General features: G+C 39.1%; 1 protein-coding gene across 2 annotated transcripts in view; it reads right to left on the minus strand.

The window, feature by feature from the left end:
• CYP7B1 (cytochrome P450 family 7 subfamily B member 1) overlaps nucleotides 1-14,069 on the minus strand; it is a 187,308-nt gene that overhangs the window by 25,516 nt on the left and 147,723 nt on the right. For both annotated transcript variants that reach the window (XM_068525527.1, XM_068525528.1), the window contains exon 2: nucleotides 7,483-7,619. In XM_068525527.1, coding sequence (XP_068381628.1) covers nucleotides 7,483-7,619 — 137 coding nt within the window. The remainder of the gene's footprint in view (nucleotides 1-7,482; nucleotides 7,620-14,069) is intronic.

The following is a 14,069-nucleotide window of genomic DNA, read 5'->3' on the forward strand; positions in this document are numbered from 1 at the left end:
GCTTTAAGACTCCTGCTAATTAGAGGTAATATGTAGGCAGTATTCAATGCTAGCATTAATAAGTCTTCCCTTTCCAAGAACACACATGAAATTTAGATGATCCTACAACTTTAATGCTTATTTGTCTTCTAGAAAACAGTAAATAATTAGACACGAAAGTTTGTCGAATCATCTATACTTAGCTCTTCACCTCATCATTCCTGTGTGTGTGTGTGTGTGTGTGTGTGTGTGTGTGTGTGTGAAGCTTTCTTAGATGAACAACTTCTCGCTTGTTATTTATGGTAACTCAAACAGCATCACAGAAATTAAATTCAATTTGGTACCAGATTTAGGATAAAGTTTTGAATAATTTTCAACCTAATCCTCGAAACAGGATAAATGTTTTTTTGTTTTACAATTTTAAAACAGAGTTTAAGTTTTTAGTGTACATGAATATACGTGCTATAATTTTTTTTCTAAAAATAAATCGTATGACTTGAATTGTATTCACTCTATTTCCCCTTAATTTATTTAATAAGGTGGGCCAATCTAGGAATGAGGGTAAAGCTAGAAGCAACAACTCATTCTGGTCAGACCCTAAAGCTGTATCTACAAAGTAAACTGGATTTTTTTTCCCCCCCTGGAGAAGAAAAAAAAGGAATCAATTGGATTTGGGCATATTTTATGACACCTGCTTTACCATAGCAGCTTAATTAAATAAAATTGCCAGCATCTGCCTGACAAATAATTGAAAAAAGAGTGAATTCTCTTACTTTGCAAAAGATATAATTTTAGGCAAGGCTGTGCATTTTCACAGGTGGTGATTCATACTTTTCTCCTTTCACTAAACGAAAGGATTTTGCTTATAAATATCTTTACAGAGTTATTTTAAATTAGTCACTAAAATTCAGAGAATGTATAAAAGGCTCAGTCTGTAAAACATAATTTTTAGAGAATATTTTGAATTTTTTTCTTACCAATTTTCTATATTCAACAAAATCTAAGTGGAAAGGCAAAACTGTATTCAGCCATGGCAGCAGAAGCCACTGGCTCTTGACCTACTGAAGTAGAGGCTTCATGTACTTTACAGTTTTTATCTAGAATTCATCAAAACTACACATATATTCCCTCTCTCTCTCTTTCTCTATCTCACCCTGGGGGTAAGGATATGGGAAGAAACTATGAGGTTAATTTCAAATAAAAACAGTAAAAGCTAAATGTAGAAAACTGTGTCTGGTTAGCAATCAATTTTAATATTTTTTTAATAAACAGTTTGTTGCATACAGGTTCTTTTAAAAAATCATTACTGATTAGTTTAAAGCAATTTGTAGCTAAAATTCTCACTCTTTTCAAGACTCTTTACACTCCGGGATCTGTATTTTCTTTTTCTCATTCTTATTTTGATTTTCTTCAACATCAAGGCATTATGCTTTACTGACTCTCTTATCTGAATAAGATGTGGATTGCTGAGTAAGACCTTTTGATTTTCTGGATTTTACTTTCTGAGTGGGTTTGGAAGTACTAATAACACTGGAGATGCTAGCTGGCTTTCCAACTTTTAATCTTCAGTATAAACAATTTAAGCTAAGTTTTCCAAAATTAATATTAATTTAAACCATCTGTCCACCATCTGCTAACGTGAGATGCAAAACCAGAGTTTCTTTGTAATCTTTACTCAGACAGTTAGGAAAACACATATACATTCATAAAATGAATTTAAATTTCTTAACAAAGGAAATTTGAAAAGTTATTCTAAAGGCCACGGATTCTTGGGGCAAAAATAACTTTTGTTCCAGTGTGGTTTTATGTAAATGAATGCCAAGTGTCAACAGGCAAGTTGCCTAGTTCACAAAGATCACAAGATAGAAACAATATCGTTTGCTGTGTTTTCAGAAGGGAGAAGAAAGCTATCAGCAGTTGATGTGATATATTGATTTAAAGAATTTCAGAGTTTGCATTTGTCTAAAATATAAATGTCAAAATGAGGCTCACTTTTGCAAAAAAATATACGTATATATAAAACCATCCTTTTGAGCAGTAAATTTGAAATGGGGTCAAAATTTTTAATGTATTCTTTACCAATAATTTCATTGTCTTCCTTTTTTAGGAGCTGGCTGGGCCTTAAGATATTAACCCCAGCATTCCTGAATAACCTGCATACGATCGTTTACTAACTCAACAGCCTTTTCACTTCCTTCAAAATTACTTCTTTTAGGAAGGTGAAGCTACATGATGCCAAGTATGTCATTAAATGTTAAGAAAACAAATACGTCATTCACTCTAATGTCTTATACACAAGAAGTTTGACATCTGGATCATTATAACCGAATTTTGATGTTTTCATTTCAGATATTTGGTGCTGTACAGAAACGCATCCAAGAGAATTCAGAACAACTCTTTGACTATTTGAAATAGAAATGCCCAATCAAGAAATATGAGATAAATTGGAATTTTAAAGAAATTTTCCATAACTATAACTTTTTGATCTCCATGTTTAGCTGGCTCTTCAATAGACGTTTTTTAAATGTCAAGCTGAAAATATTCATTGGAAGAGTGGACTATGAACCAACTTTTTATTTTATGAGGATGACCACATTATACTCCCCCTCTTATCAGGGAGATTTCGCTAGCTTTTGACAATGATGTACAGTGGTGCTTCGCTGGGGTGACATCTAGGGAAAACGATTCCGCTGCACCACCACACAAAACCAATTAGAGAACTATTTTCTGCGACAGGTCACGAATTTACGTGGTTTCTCATGAAAAGATGTACCTTTTAATTTCTTTATTAAGATGACACCCATGTCCCTTGAGACTTTTGGGGATGACAATCATTTGCTCATCACGCAAGAACATACACTCACTGAAATCACATCACGGGACAAAGGTGGGAGACACTGTTCCTCATTTCACATTTTCCAAATGAGCTATTTTGCAAACTGATCATTAGAACCACATACATTATAAGGATTTTTGACAGGAATTTATTCAAACTCTAGGAAGAAGCTAAAGGGAAGTAGCAGTTCGTATTCAACTATGGTTGTCTACTGTTGAGTTTAAAAAGATAGCCATGGCCAAATTGTTTAGACATTAGAAATTCAGCAAGCTTCTCAGTATCTAAGATGAAGATAACAAGTGAAACTGGTTTTTTGTTTGTTTGCTTTCTTTTTTCTTCTTTAACATCTGTGAGTTAAAGCAGTTAAAGCAGTTGCTTTATAATGGTGTGTCAGTTTCTGCTTTATAACAAAGTGAATCAGCTATACATATACATATATCCCCATATCCCCTCCCTCTTGTGTCTCCCTCCCATACTCCCTATCCCACCCCTCTAGGTGGTCACAAAGCACTGAGCTGATTTCCCTGTGCTATGCGGCTGCTTCCCACTAGCTATCTATTTTACATTTGGTAGTGTATATATGTCCATGCCACTCTCTCACTTCGTCCCAGCTTACCCTTCCCCCTCCCCGTGTCCTCAAGTCCATTCTCTACGTCTGCGTCTTTATTCCTGTTCTGCCCCTAGGTTTTTCAGAACCTTTTTTTTTTTTTAGATTCCATACATAAGTGTTAGCATACGGTATTTGTTTTTCTCTTTCTGACTTACTTCACTCTGTATGACAGACTCTAGGTCCATCCACTTCACTACAAATAACTCAATTTCGTTTCTTTTTATGGCTGAGTAATATTCCATTGTATATATGTGCCACATCTTCTTTATCCATTCATCTGTCGATGGACACTTAGGTTGCTTCCACGTCCTGGCTATTGTAAACAGTGCTGCAATGAACATTGTGGTACGTGACTCTTTTTGAATTATGGTTTTCTCAGGGTATATGCCCAGTAGTGGGATTGCTGGGTCATCCCATTCTTCTTTAGATTCTTTTCCCACATAGGTTATTACAGAATAATGAGTAGAGTTCCCTGTACTATACAGTAGGTCCTTGTTGATTATCTATTTTATATATAGTAGTGTATATATGTTAATCCCAAACTCCTAATTTATTCCCCCCCAAGAGTGACTTTTTTAAGTGAAGAATAGAGTTTTGTATTATGAAGCCAAAAGCTCACTTAGAATAGAAGCCCCAGCTATGGCCTTTATTTGTATTATAGCAAGTATTTCATCAGCTCTAAGGTATTGGAAATTTCCTCATCAAATATTTATTGTGAATCAATCAGTGCTGAGCTCTGAACTAAATGTTGGCAGTAAAGAAGTTAGAAAATAATGAAGGGAAATAGACAAGTGAATTAGCAATACACTCACAATTTATTAAATGCCATGACAGAAGTGATACTAGGAGTAATTGGAGCCTGGAAAAGAGGCATCAAACATACCATGGGGAGGGAAATGGTCAGTGAAGGATTGTGGGAGGAAGTGATACGTGACGATGGCCTCAAAAGATGCATCCATGTCAGTCATCTTTCAAGGATGACTCAGAAATACAAGAACAGCATTCTGGCAGAAAGAACCACAACAGAAAAAAGAGGCACAAAAGGACATGGTATATGAGGAGGAAATTCCAACAATTTGGTGTATTAGTGGTGCATTATAGTAGCAAGAGATGGGGCTGGAGAGGTAGGTGGAGCCTAGACCCTGGAAAGCCTCATGAGGATCACCATATACACTACAATGTCTCTGTTTCTAAGACGCATGATTTTTTTTCCATTTCAATTCTTCTGAAATCAGAGTGCATACAATTACTGTTGGAAGAGACTTGCCAGTTGCCAGCCAAGGGAGTAAGAGGCAATGAAACAAATACTACCTATTCATGTGAGAAACTGACCATGCTGACTATTTCATCCAGTTGGATCATTTTTTTTCCTCCCAATGACACGGAAGTGGTAGCACAAAAGTGAAGTTGCTCTATGTACAAGAGGTTGCTTCGGATACTTGGCAACATAATTACAGTATGAAGAAATTATCTAAATTCTTTAGGAATAGAACATAAAATTCCAAGGACTGTTAGAGAAAGATAAAGGGGGTTGAGCAAAGAAAGAGGCATGTGTAAATATGACCCAGATAAGGAATGCTCAGCATCGGTGGAAGACCCAGGAGGTACAGTGTCAAGACAGTGAAGGAACAGAGTGTTTCGAGAAGGAATGAGGGATCAGCTTTGTCCACCAGATAGAGAGGTCCAGGCAGGTGATGGCCCATTAATGACCTCAGCAAGGCAGAAAGCTGGTTACAGCTAGGAGGTCTCTGGGAGCTAAACAACCGGGGGCAGCAAAGGTAGGTAACTCTCTTTAAAAATCTAGATGCAAAAGAGAAAAAACAGAAGTGAAAAGTAACTAGAAGGAAAATACAGGAAAGATTAAGCATGGTTAGAAGCTTAGGGTAAGGACCCAAGAGGGAAAGTAATGAAGATACATATATGGGAGGGAGAAATAATGAAATGCCAGCCTAGAGGAGGCAGTAAGGGTCATGGGGACAGGTAAATGGATTGTCTTGAACATTCTCTGAAACTGGAGCAGAGGTGGTAAGGATAATTGTGAAACATTTGATAGATATGTGGGGATCTGAGTGAGAGCGTACCTGATGTCTTCAATTTTCTTGGGAAGGAAAGTGAACTGTGTTACAGAGCCCAGTGAGAGATGGAGAGCTAGAACACGGCTTTCCCGCCCTCCACCTGCACACCCAACCGGAAGTCAGAGGGCAGAGGCGTGTAGATAATCTACTGTGTAGAGATTAGCCTTCCGGGACATGCACGGGGCAGACAAAAGTGAAGAAAAGGAATGCCTAGCCCAGGTGATAAGCTGATGTGGAAGACGGTATGCAAACATGGCCACGATAAACTTCTTCTCTCTTTCTACATGGGCTCCTTTGCAGTGTGACTCTGCCACTCTGCCCAGGAAGAAGTGGAAATCTATTTTCCTAGCCTTGAATCTGGGTTGGCCCGTGACTTGCTCGTACTAAGAGAACATGCTGGAAGTGAGGTTCTGTAACATGTGCGCCAAGGCCTCAGGAGGACTTACAGATTTTCCTCTCACCCTCCTGAAATTCTAGCTGCCACGTAAGGACATCTTCTTGAGGATGAAACATCATGCGGACAAGGGGGCCCAGCCAGGCATGTGACGAGGCCACCTTGGGCCATTTAAACCCCAGTCAATCAGCCAGATGACTCAAGCCACGCAAGTGACCCGGGCAAGACCAGTCGCTGTTTTAAGGCATCACATTTGGGAGAGGTTTGTTAGGCGGCCAGAGACAGCTGCTACAGCTGGAGAGCACGGCCCTTACAGGAGGACGAGCTGAGCACATTCCAGCTCCTCTCAGCCCAGTGATGCTGGGTTACGTAGTGATCCTGCTGTGGGTTTCTTCCTTCTTTTGTAAACATTTTATTGAAGTTAGAACCATAACAAATATATTTGTTTTCACCAGCAGGATTATTACTTTATTCACATCTGTGCTAATGAAAGCTGTGGAACATTCCTAGACCCACACTGCTCTCTGTGCACTGAACCATAACAAATACTTTTAAATTAAAAATATATTCTAGATCCATGGATGTTAGGGGCTCAGGGGGAGGGGAAGAGGAATGAATATGTGGAACACAAGGGATTTTTTAGACCAGTGAAACTATTCTGTGTGATACTGTAATGGAAGATACATGACCTGCTGCATTGGTTAAAACCCAAGGAACTGGACAACACAAAGAGTGGGCCCTAGTGTAAACCACAGACTTTTTTAAAAAATAAATTTATTTATTTTTGGCTGCGTTGGGTCTTTGTTGCTGCGAGCGGGCTTTCTCTAGTTGCGGCGAGCGGGGGCTACTCTTTGTTGCGGTGCATGGGCTTCTCACTGCAGTGGCTTCTCTTGTTGCAGAGCACGGGCTCTAGGCACATGGGCTTCAGTAGTTGTGGCATGTGGGCTCAGTAGTTGTGGCTCTCGGGCTCTAGAGCGCAGGCTCAGTAGTTGTGGTGCACGGGCTTAGTTGCTCCGTGGCATGTGGGATCTTCCCGGACCAGGGCTCGAACCCGTGTCCCCTGCATTGGCAGGAGGATTCTTAACCACTGCCCCACCAGGGAAGCCCCTAAACCACGGACTTTTAATGTTGTATCCATACTGGCTCATCAGTTGCAACAAATGTGCCACACTAATATAAGATGTTCATAATAGGGGGAATTATGATCAGGGGAAAGAGGAGATATATGGGAACTGTCCGTACTGTCTGATCAGTTTTCTGTAAACCTAAAACTGCTCTACAAAATCAAGTCCATTAATGCATTCTAGCTTTTCAAGAAACAATTCTTAAAGGCAAGCTAAACCAAAGCAAACAACAGGTGATACCAGGAGAGTGGGGCTCCCTAGGAACCCTCAAGAGAATTCTATAATTTTTTTCTTTTAATGTGAGGTTTACTATACTCAAAAACATAGTTTTCTTTTGTAGTAGCCTACAAATAAAACAATAATGTACAAATATTCCATATTTTGCCTAGAGAAAAATATAACAACATTAAAGAACAAGTGAGAAATGATGATACAAGTAAGGAACTTATCGAAGTGCCACTTACCTCCAAGGAAAAGAGTGAAAACATCACCATACTGCTTTTGAAGAGTAGTCATGAAACCTAGGGGATCTTTTTGTAATTTCAGGGCTTCTCCAAAGTAAGGAAGCCAGCCTTTTATCAATGGAGGTTCACCAGGTCTCCTATAGGAAAAAAAAAAAAAAAGAGAGAGAAATTAAATCATTCTTATTTTAATACCTGTGGGTCATTAATCCAGTCTAGAAGTAGACTGGATGAATTGTACAGTTTTTTCTCAGTTCTTTTATTCAATGATTCCTATATAATCATAGACATGTATTTATTGAGCCCCTCCAGTGTGTGTGGCTCTGGGGCAGACAGTTCAATTTACAATTTTTGGTGAGCAACTTTTGTGAGAAATTGTGTCTTGTAAGGCCCAAATGGTTGGCTGAAATGACAGACACGTTCAGTAAACATTTTGTGTTTGAGCGCTCTTGCTGTGCTCTGGGGGTCAGATGTCAGGTAGTTTAGTTGCGAAAGTAAAGCTCTTTGTTATCAGATTTCAACTAGACTGGAATTACATAATTAGAAGAGGGGAGATTATTAATCTTGAAAAATCTTTTATGCTGTTGAGAACAATAAGAACTTCAACATTATTTCCATGAAGGGTGTTTTGCTATATTCTTTTATGAAGATTTTTATTCAAACTCCAAATAAATAGGAATATTTGTTAAATTTTACAAGATAACTTTTTTTAACATATGAAGTGTGTTCAGTGAAACACTGAAATACTGTGAATTAAAAACCAAGTTTCTTCTTTTTTGACCTATAATCCTAGCAAAACTGGACTTCCAGTTTTGGAAATTTCTTCCTTGGGACTTCCCTGGTGGCGCAGTGGTTAAGAATCCGCCTGCCAATGCAGGGGACACGGGTTTGAGCCCTGGACCGGGAAGATCCCACATGCCGTGGAGCAACTAAGCCCGTGCGCCACAACTACTGAGCCTGTGCTCTAGAGCCCGTGCTCCGCAACAAGAGAAGCCACCGCAATGAGAAGCCCGTGCACCACAACCAAGAGTAGCCCCTGCTCGCCACAGCTAGAAAAAGCCTGAGTGCAGCAACGAAGACCCAACGCAGCCAAAAAATAAAATAAAATAAAATATTTCTTCCTAGTCATTTATTTGGTGAACTCAATCTGATTTAAAGTTAAAAAAAAAGATCCAAAGCCATTTTATCCTAGAAGAGATTAAAACAAATATTCAAGAGAACTCTGATGATTCTCTATCCCATCTGTGAAGATGACTTATACTACATACAGTACAACCCATTTTGATTAATCACAAGATATTACAAGCTCAGATCTAATCAAAGATCAAGATTATGTTCATACTCAGCATGGAATTCTATGTAGCTAGATTAACCCTATCAGAAGCTTTTATTTTCCCACAACCCAACATGGTAGAGTTAAAGTTAAAAGAAAAAAAAAAGATATATCAGACTTTTCAGGGGAAAAATAAACTGAAACAAAATAAATCCAAGGTGTGATAGAAATAAAGGAAATCAGTATCAAAACTTTGCTTTCTGTTTTTAGAGGACAGTTTATCTTTATACTAATTTACAAAATATACGCTCTTGTTTAAATACATATACTTAGAATAGGAAGACAGGAAACATTGCATAGAGATGTGTATCTTATTCTTCACCCCACTCCCCATGATTTTCTTGAATGCAACTTGAGCAATGAAGACTTGCTTTTTTGAGAAATATAAAAGTGTACCAAGAAAACACTGTAACAGTTAATTTTAGGTCCAAAGATTAATAAATGAGAAAAGACTACACATATGACTGGAGAGTAGATCCCCAGCCATAGCATATAGGCTCTTCACCAATGACTCTTCCAAAATCTGCAAGTGATCTAGTTCCCAAAATGTCCTTTCAAGATATGAACTCTCTTCCGTGGCCTACTTTTACTCTGTTTTGTTTAATGTTACTTGAATGTTGCATTGTGACAAAGATTTTGAAAGGCTTTTTGTCATATCATTATTTAATGCAACTAATTTCATCCTCTGTGCTCTGTCATGTGGTCCAAAGTTGTATTCTTCACGGGGTTTCCGAGGGGGTAAAGAATGGAGCTCAGAAATCCAGGGGGGTATGAACTTAACATTCAAAGTGAGGGAAACACATTAGGAAACCATTTTATTGTTACAAAGATGAAAGGGTCATCGTTCCTTTCAGCTGTGCTCATTCTGGCAGAAATAAGCCTCAAACTATTAAACACCATGTCACAACTGTGCATATTTTCAGGAAAAAATATAGTGCTAGTTCAACTTACGACCCATCGAAGACAGATAACAGAAATCTGTCTTCATCAGTGTATTTGTAAAAATTATTTAGGGAGGAAAGACATCACCATAATGATCCAGAAAGGCCTGCCGACACCTGGCACAGCACAAATACTGCTATTTGTCTCTCTCATGCTCTGTGACTTTGAAAATGAAATACCGACTGCTCACTGCTGAGTGAAGGGATGGGATGCTTAACGCTTACCGGTGATGCCCCAGTTCCAAAGCTTCAGAGGAGCAGGTCATGAAACAATGGAGGGTAACTGAAAAACTCCCCCAAAATCAACGGTCCATATCCCTCTTTTTCCCACTCAAACAACATACACTTCCTCAAATATCCTCTTTACTATTTAACAGACCACAAGGACATATCCTGTAAATTATACAAATTAAAGCTTACAAAGATTCTCAATGACTAAACCCATGTTCTATGCATAGACCACTGCATCACTGCCAACAAGGTCTTCCTCACAAGTTGTAGGACACAGCTTCAAGTTTATGCAAAGTGTCAAGTACAGTCCAAACTTATCTGGAAGCAAAAAGTGGAGAAGAATCTAAATACATAAAATAGCTATAACATATAAAAGACATTTTAGACATTTTCCTTTGGTGAAAAAGAAGCACATAAAAGTTAAGAGTGGACTGACACAGAATACTTGGTTTCTAATGATATATGAAGTTCGTCTTTATGCTACACGTTTCGTTAAATAAACAGGTAGAAGGTCTGACCTGTCACACGTTGTTCCCCTAGACATTTATAGCCCAACACTTTCCAAAGCAATCTATACTTGTCAAAGTAATTTCTTTTCCATTTTTCCCATGATCATTCTAGGCTAGGAATCCCAGTTATTGAAATAACCTCCTAAGCAAGTAGGGAGCAACCTTGATACATGCACAGCAATCCAGGAAAAATAAATTACGTGTTGACTAAAAATTTGTAAAGACAATATATTCGTATCAGGTCACCTAATATCTGCAATGTTACCTTAATAATTTTTTATTTTTCCTAATGAATGAAGATTTTCTTTGCGTGGGTGGCTAAAATTTCAGAAACTACACAACTGAAGGGCATTGCAGTAACCGAAGATAACACTGACCTTTGGAACGAACTTTGCCGTTGAGCAAGGCACTTTTGAAGCTGCTCTGTTTTGTGCTTCCTTGACTTACTCTGGAAGCTACTTAACTGGAAATGTCATTTGCCTTATAGTGTCTCTTAGAACTGTATTCTTGAAGTATCCTCTATTCCTCCACTATTTTTTGGCTCCAATGGGGGCACCGGGATGCCTAAAAATGTTCCCACAACTCTGGAGAGTTAAGAATCAACATGCTCTTCAGGATACTGGGGAGAGGGACCCTCAATCCAGGGTTGTGGATGGAAGGTTCCTAAAGAGGAGTGGACGGAAGACGTGTCTGAGCCTTGGCGTCCTAGCAGCCTCATCAAGCGCCCAGGTGGAGCCAAGGAAGCATAGAAACACATGCATTGCTCCCTCTGGAAACTAGGTGAGTGACAACCAACTGGAGCACTTCAGTAAGGGATACAAAGGAGGAGAACCACTCCCAAAACCCTAGCCAGGAGGCACCCCCAGGAAGCAAAGATGAACAGCATGAACATCTGTACAACAGGACTCACCAGATCCAACAGAAAGGAAGAGGAAGAGAGAATCCCAAATCTCATTTAATCTTTGTATAAAAGAGACCAAGTTTTAAACAAGAAGTGACTGAGCAACTTCTCTTACTGCAAATATTCAGTGTTTTCTGCCATCAGCAGAAATAGGGGCTTGGAAATTTGAGTTCAGTTATAAAGAATTAAAGTTACATTTCTGCACATCTGACTTGTCCTGGGAAATTTTAAATCCCAAGGCTAGCTATGTGTAGACAGATGCTCAGTTTCTTCCCCTGAATGAAAATAATAATATTCAATTTAGAGATTTACCAATCAGGCTGAGACAGAGTATTTGAAAGTAGCTGGTACACAGAGCAGGGTTAGTTTTCTTGTTATTGGTAGATTGCAAGCAGTGCCTGGAAGTGGTTTTGCTCAGCCTGGACTCTTTGGTTTGTCAACCTCCCTGCTTATCTATACCTTCCATGGAGTTGCTCAGGGTTGAAGCATGGACTTCCCTACCCTTCCAATCACTGGCTAAATGAAGTTGTTAAATGCCCAGATATACAAAGACTCAATAACTTCAGGTGAACAGGCCCGAAGTCTCCGCAAAGAGCTGACTTTCTCAAGGAAAGAATGATCATTATTCAGAACAGCTTCACCAGGTGTGTGTTTGCTTATGATGAGGTTCTCTGGACATGACGTTAATGAAATTTCTCTGCATAAGATGCAAACAGGAATTTGGGGGGTGGGCATTAAGGAGCAAGAGAAATAAAGGAAGTGGAAGGACAGGGGAAAAAATAGTCAGGCCACATCACGCTAAGCTGGGACTCTGAGAAGGACCAAGACAGGATGAACGGCACGGCAGGGTAGGTTGCTTACAGGAACAGATGTGACCAATCTTCAATTCTAAGAAGTTGTTTGCTGGCCTGGGAGCCACATGGCCTTTTTCATCTGCAAACATTCATTATGAGTCTGTTAGACACACCACATAAACTTGTGTCAACGGCAGCTGAAAAAGTTGAGGAGTTCGGGCAGCGTCCAGCAGAGGGACTCTACTGGGTGGGGGGAAACGGTCAAGTGCATGTGCAGGAGGCAAACATAGTGGGAAGACTGTGAGCCAGAGAGCATCAGCTCCTCGTCGTGCTTTGTAAAGAACCCTTTGGGTATTAAAAGGAGAATGAAAACCCAAGCTGCAGGCTGGAACAACAATCTTTGCAAAACACACTTCTAATAAAGGACTAGTGTCCAACATGTACAAAGAACTCTTAAAACTCAACCATAAGAAAAAAAATTAAAAATGGGCAAAAGATTTGAACAGACATCAAGGAAGATATGCAGATGGCAAATAAGCAGATGAAATGCTCCACATTATATGTTATCAGGGAATTGCAAATTAAAACAACGAGATACCACTACACTCATATTAGAATGGCTAAACTCAAAACATGGACAGGCCCAAATCCTGACAAGGACATGGAGCAACAGGAACTCTCACTGTTGGTGGGAACACAAAACGGTACAGCCACTTTGGAAGAGAGCTGACTGTTTCTTGTAAAACTAAACATAATACCATACAACCCAGCAATTATGATCCTTGGTATTTACCCAAGTGAGTTGAAATTTTGTGTCTACACAAAAAACTTGCATGCAAATGTTTTCAGCAAATTTTTCTTAACTGCCAAAACTTGAGAGCAATAAAGATGTTCTTTTTTTTAATAATCCAATTTTTTATTATTTATTTATTTTTGGCTGTGCTGGGTCTTCATTGCTGCACACAGGCTTTCTCTAGTTCCGGCGAGCGGGGGCTACTCTTCGCTGTGGTGCACGGGCTCTAGGTGCCTGGCCTTCAGTAGTTGCAGCACGCGGGCTCAGTAGTTGTGGCGCGTGGGCTCAGTAGTTGTGGCGCACGGGCTTAGTTGCTCCTTGGCATGTGGAATCTTCCCGGACCAGGGGTCAAACTGGAGTCCCCTGCAGTGGCAGGTGGATTCTTAACCACTGTGCCACCAGGGAAGTCCCAAGACGTCTTTAAACTGGTGAATGGATAAGCAAACTTCTATATAAGTCTACATAGTGGAATATTATTTAGCTATAAAATGAAATAGCTACCATGTCCTAACAAGACTTGGAGGAACCTTAACTACATATTGCTAAGTGAAAGGAGCCAATCTGAAAAGGCTACATACATTATGATTACAATCATATGAACTGGAAACAGTAAAACTATGGAGATTGTTAAAAGATCAGTAGTTGCTAGTCGTTAGGGGAGAAGGAAAGCAGAATGAACAGGTTGAACACAGGATCTTTAGGGCAGTAAAACTATTCTATATGTCACTGTAATGGTGGATACATGTCATTATACATTTCTCAAAACCCACATAATGTACAACACAAAAAGTGAACCCCAATGTAAACTTTACGACTCTAGTTAATAGTAATGAATCAATGTTGAGTCAATTGTAACAAATGTACCATACTGATGCAAGATGTTAATAAGATGGAAAACTATGTTGTTGGGAGGATGAGGAGGAGGTCTGGGGAACTCTGCAATTTCCTCTCACTTTTTTTGTAAACCTCAAACTGCCGTAAAAAAGAAAGCATGTATATAATGAATTTTAAGCAGGAAACATATATCAGTTTCCATTTTTTAAAAAAGATAAAGAGATTTTTACAAAAGACAGGCAATTCTAGATTTT

This window comes from Eschrichtius robustus, chromosome 17 (assembly GCF_028021215.1).
Source record: "Eschrichtius robustus isolate mEscRob2 chromosome 17, mEscRob2.pri, whole genome shotgun sequence".
NCBI classification, from domain to species: domain Eukaryota; kingdom Metazoa; phylum Chordata; class Mammalia; order Artiodactyla; family Eschrichtiidae; genus Eschrichtius; species Eschrichtius robustus.